The 5,422-nt window shown below is 56.2% G+C and overlaps 1 protein-coding gene across 1 annotated transcript in view; it reads right to left on the bottom strand.

Annotated features, from left to right (window-relative positions):
- The window catches only part of ZNF593 (zinc finger protein 593), an 11,167-nt gene extending 11,061 nt beyond the window's left edge, over positions 1–106 (bottom strand). Inside the window, exon 1 of the mRNA XM_010003689.1 lies at positions 99–106. Coding sequence (XP_010001991.1) covers positions 99–106 — 8 coding nt within the window. The remainder of the gene's footprint in view (positions 1–98) is intronic.
- Positions 107–5,422: the final 5,316 nt, after the last annotated feature.

Below are 5,422 nucleotides of genomic sequence, written 5' to 3'. Positions count from 1 at the left end.
AGCTCGGCTGCCTGGGAGGGAGGGACCCGCTCCCGCTCATTCCCTGGGGGTCGTGGAGCAGCGGGGCTTTTTATCCACCCTGGGGTGCTGAGCTGTACCCCAGCATCCCGGGAGTGTCAATCCAGCAGTGGTGGAGGCAGGTGCCAGGTGGGGGGGTCTGGAGCCTGACCCAGGGGCAATAAATACCCAAAGCAGATGGTTCTGCTGAGCAGAAGGGGATCGAATAGCTGTGAAGAGCAGCTGACCCAGCCCCACAGCCTCCCGAGGTGACAGCGGGGACACGGGGCCGGGAAGAGCAGGATTCACTAGAGGAAAGAGCCCTGGAGCCACCTGCCCGTGCTCCTCCACACCCCGCCCGTGGCTCCAACACCGCATCCATCCCCTGCTGCAGCGGTTTGTCCGGTCTGTGCTCCCAAGGGATGAACCCCCCAGTCTCCCCCAGTGCTGAGGGGCTGCCCCGGGCACACAGTCCCATCACCCACTGGCTTCAACCCACCAGGACACGACTGCCCGCGTCCCTGCTCGCTCCCAGCCCAGCCCCACTGCCGGGACCCGTGCTGACCTGCTGGATTCAGCACCTGAATCAGGTACTCACCTGCGTGAATACAGCTCAGGTACTCACCTGAGCCCTGAGCCCAGGCAGGGATGGGATGCAGGGTTGGGATTCAGAGACGGGATGCAGGGATGCTCCAGTCTCTCTCTGTTCCTGCCCCTCAGGAAACTGAGTCCAGAGTCGCCGCAGCCTCATATAAGAGGGTGAGGAAGAGGAAGAGCCACCCCGTTAACCCCTGCCAGCCTGGCCCTGTCCCCAGGAGCCCACCCTGTGCTCTCCCTGCCCCTCCTCAGCCTTCACACCCCCCGAAGCCCTGCCCAGCCAGAGTTAACCCTTCTCCTGCTGCAGCTCCAGCTCACCTCTGCCAGCTCTCTTCCTCCCTGCAGGAGCCTGGCCGGGATTTTGGGATCCACAGCAGAGATCTCTGCCTCCTCCCAGGCAGGACAGACTCTCTCCATCCCCCTCAGCACACGGGGCATCAGGAATAGGACAAGGAAACCATGTCCACACAAGCAGCTCCCCCACATCCACCCTGAGCTGCTGGGTGCAGCTCAGGAGCAGTTTCCCACCCTGATCCCCTTCCCCAGGATCCCACCCTGGCCCCAAGGCTGGTGAGGGGGAAGAAGGAGGAAGGATCCTTCTGGTACCTTCTCTACTGGTGGTGAAAGAGTCAAAGCCAGCCCTGAGCCAGGCCGGTTCCTGCCTTCTCTTCCCCCTTTGGGAAGGGCTGTAAATCGCAGGAAGCCACAATGGGCTGGAGCTGGCCCAGGGGTTATTTTTAGGCTGCCCTCTCCCCTTCCCGAGGGCTGAGCGCTCCCACGGGGGCAGCCCCCAGCCCCAGCTTGGGGGGCTGCAGACGTGGCATTGCAGCAATGACACATGGAGGGGGGGGAGGACACGCTGCACCCCAAGATGGGCTTGGAGCAGGGTGGGAGAAAGCACCTGGTGCCCCACAGGGACCCCCCAATCCCTCTGACAGCCAGTGTGGATGGGGAGCTGGGGCACAGCCCGGGCTGCTCGCAGGGACTTAGAGGACTCCAGAGGGGACAAAGCCATGGACAAAGCCATCCATCCCCAGGATCTATGTTCCCTGGATGAGAGGGGTCCTGTCTCCAGGCACTGTCTGCCCCCACCCCAGTTCCTTCCTGCCGGGAACCGGGGCTGGGTCGGCATCCAGCACCTCCCTGAGCGACAGCTCCGGTGCCAGGAAGGGGCCAGGACTCCTGGGCTGACGAAAATGGAGGTGAGAATGGAGACTGAGCAGGATGAGAGCAGCCAGGGCTCGGGCCAGCTCTGCCAGCACCGGAAAAAAATTCCCAGTGAAAGCAAGGAAGGGACAACCCACCTATTCTATTCTAATAAACCAGGAGGGGAGCAGCACAGGCAGCTCCCAGCAGGGCTTGGGCTCTGTGTGCAGGATGTGGCCACACTGGAGCAAAGCCAGTTGTCTCCAGAGGAAGATGGGGAAAAGGATGGGGGCGAGTGATGGGAGAAACCTGTGGCAGCCCTGGGAATCCACCGTGGAAAGAGAGCACCTGGGTTCTCCTGTGGGAGAAGGGCAGCCTACAGGACCTTCTCTGTAACTCCAGGCAAGATGAATCACTGTTTATTAGGAAAGGTTTTATTTTCCAAGCTGGAATCCCAACAGCCATTCCAGTAAAGCCACAAGTGAGTAAGAGCAGCCTTGGATTCACCTTTCTCAGGCAGATGCAGGTTGTTCCCATGGGATGCTCCTACCAAATGCTTGCCCCAGCCTTCCCCTTCAGCTCCTCCTTGGATCACCCACCAGGCACTCACTGCTGAACTGTTATCTTTGGACAAGGCAGATTCTCTTTGGGAAAATACTAAGAGGGAGAGTTTGAAGGGCCCTTCCTGGCATTAGGATTCCAGGCAGCTCCCACCTCCCCTGGGGAGGTGATGAGGGTTTGTTTCATCCCTTTGACTTCCAGGATTTACCCCACTAATGAGCCTCCTGTGAATGCACCAGGTGGGGTTTCTTACTCATATGGATGCTCCAAGTCCCTGGTCGTTATTTAAGGTTCCTCAGAGCAATCATAAGGTGTTTCCTGCTCTTTGGGGGGCTTTGCTTCCCTCCTGGAACAACGGGAAGTGAGCACAGTGCCAGGCAAGCAAAGCAACCCCAGGCACAACCCAGCCATGGCTGAGGCCACATGGAAACTTCCAGCCATTGGGCTGGGAGAGGAATTCTGAGCAAGTTCTCAAAGGTTACAAGTCCCCCAGCACAGACACTCCCTTTGTCACTTTTCAGACCATGTCCAGCTCCCCATCAACCAGCCCTGCTCCCCACAAGCCCTCCTCCCTCCCGGCCCGTGGGAAGGGGGGGACATTAGCCCTGCTAATTACAGCCCACCCCAGGATGAGGAGCAGCAGCAGAGCAGCACAGGGCTCCCAGTGCCACTCTGACAGATCCAGGTGAGCAGGCAGGGGACACCTGAGGCTGCTGACCCATCAAGTCCTTTCCAGATGCATTTCTCCTGTAAAAATAATAAAAAGAATCAGTATCACTTTAACTCCACCACGACAGCAGCACCTGATCACACAGACATCTGTTTCTACTTGCTGGTTTTCTTTCCCAACCCACAAAAGCTGTTTCTGGTCTGAGGTCCATGCAAATGGCACCACCTGGAGAGGAGCCCATGGGAGCTGGGTGGCCACATGCCAGGAGGGCCCAGGCACTTTCCTTCAGGACAGGGCAGGAGCTCAGGGCTTGCTCTACAAGTTTAAAAATACCAAGGGCTCAGATGGGCATGAATAAATCTGAAACCACCACCTAATCTGAGGCAGCCACCCACAAGTTGGTGCAAGCAGGAACTAGACAGCAGCTGAGCCCAGGAGAAGACATTGAGGCTCCCACAGGTGCTGGCACCCCGGGGAGTGGCCAGCTGTGCTGGAAACAAAACAGGTCAGTGCTGGGACCACACAGACCAACAGGACAGGCAGAGATGGCAGGAGGCCCAGCCCCAGAGGGAAAACTCCCCAGGGTAAACTCCCCAGGGTCAGAGATGAGCATCTGGGCTGGACCCACCACCTGCTGCAAGGGACCTGCAGAGCTTCATAGGTTGCATCTGGTTTAATCTCGAATCCCAGAGGCTCAAGAGGCCTCTGAGCAGTTGCAGTGATGTCACTGCATCTCCCTTTGTCCTGAGGACACAAGGTGAGCTGTGTCCTCCAGCACACTTCACCTGGTGGAGTGTGGGATGGGAGCTCCAAGTGCCACAGCTCCAGCCACGACTCACCAGCTCAGCCCCACGGCTCAGCCCAGGGCCCTGCACTGGCTCCAGCTGCTTTCTGCTTTGGGCAGCCAAATAACCTGGAAATTCATCTGGGATTTAAGAAGAACGTGGCCTGGGCTGCAGCTCCTCTCACAGTGGCACAGTGGTGCTGGTGGCTCATCCTTCAGGTCACTCAGCTACTTCATGCTTTGCTGGTAAGAGTGTGTGCTCTCAGACCCCCCAAAAAATGCTCACGGAGCTGGTGAGCAGAGCTCTGCACCACTTTGCTCTTGTACTCCCACCTCCCACCCCTTCCCAAACAGCACAGACACTGGGGTGGGGGAGGTTGTGGCACTTCAGATACATCCCTGTCCTTCTCCTGCACTTCAGAGCAGAAACTGCACTTTGCATAAACAGCTGCTGAGACCAAAAGGGAAACCAAAGTGCCAGGGCTCAGCACCTGGAGCTGGTAGGTTAAATACTCTTCACTAGTTCTCCAGGGGACAAGCCCTTTGTTCACTGGTAAGGATTAAGAACACTTAACCACCGATACCTCACGGAAGGATTCATGGGATACTGGTGGATCAAAGGGAAAAGCAAAGCACAGAGTCCCTTGTTTGTGCTGCCCACAGTCCAAAGGCCAGTCTGGAAAGTTGTTTCTCCAAAGCGAGGGCTCCTGGCCAAGGGGGACGGGCACTGGGCCGGATCCCAACCCCAAAGCAACCTCTGTCCTTAACACTGCAGCCAAGATTGGCTGGGGTGAAGGAAAACTCATCTGAAACCAACAAAAAGTAAATATCCAAACAAGGTGAGCTCCTCATCCTGGCACTGCAGAGCTGGGATCCCCTGGCCAAGCCCTGCCCCAGGGAATGGGCTGGAGAAGCTGGAGCCCCAGGCCTCAGGGTGCTGCAGGGCAAGGAAAACAAAGCAGAGGTTATTGGAGCTGAGGTGCAGTCCCAGGTACATCTAATTCCTGCATCTGGGAAGGAATTCCTGGGAGATTTTTTCCCCTTCTTCTATGGACTTGATCTATGTCAAGTGTGTTTCCTTTGTTTTGTATTTAGCTTGTAAAAAAATCACCACTCTTACAACTAATCATGGGTGTGACTTTCTCCTCTAATTAAAGAGCTTATCCTTTAACAAAAAAAATAAATAATCTACATTTAGGTCCCTTTCTCTTTTACAATGACTCTCTTGACTTACAGATTTGACCAGGCAGCTCCTGCCAGGTGGGGAATCTGCCTCTTCCTGGCACCAGGAATCCATGGGCAGAGACACAGGGGAGAGGCTGAGCTCAGGTTTGTGGGGGTAAGAGAAAAAATGGAGAGACAAAACAATCCACAGCATTTCCAGCCTGTACCATTCCCCCTCCCAGTCTGCACAGCCCTTTTTTTCCAGAGCACTGGTGATTAAAACATGCAAATGACTCCTAGACTCTTGTATGATGTGTCAGTAACGGCGTTTCTATTATTTTCTAACTCTTTATTTCTACAGTTTAACACCTTCAGCTCTCTGCAGGGGGTGGGGGGAAACAGGGTTCAGCCACAGCACAAGAGCTGGCAGCTTTTGGGGTGAAATCCTGCCCTGGCACACACAGGAACTCAAGAGAAAAGGCTCATTTCAGCAAGAGGAACAA

This window comes from Chaetura pelagica, unplaced genomic scaffold, assembly GCF_000747805.2.
Source record: "Chaetura pelagica isolate M959 unplaced genomic scaffold, ChaPel_1.0 scaffold698, whole genome shotgun sequence".
Taxonomy (NCBI): domain Eukaryota; kingdom Metazoa; phylum Chordata; class Aves; order Apodiformes; family Apodidae; genus Chaetura; species Chaetura pelagica.
This window is presented reverse-complemented; position numbering and strand designations above follow the sequence as displayed.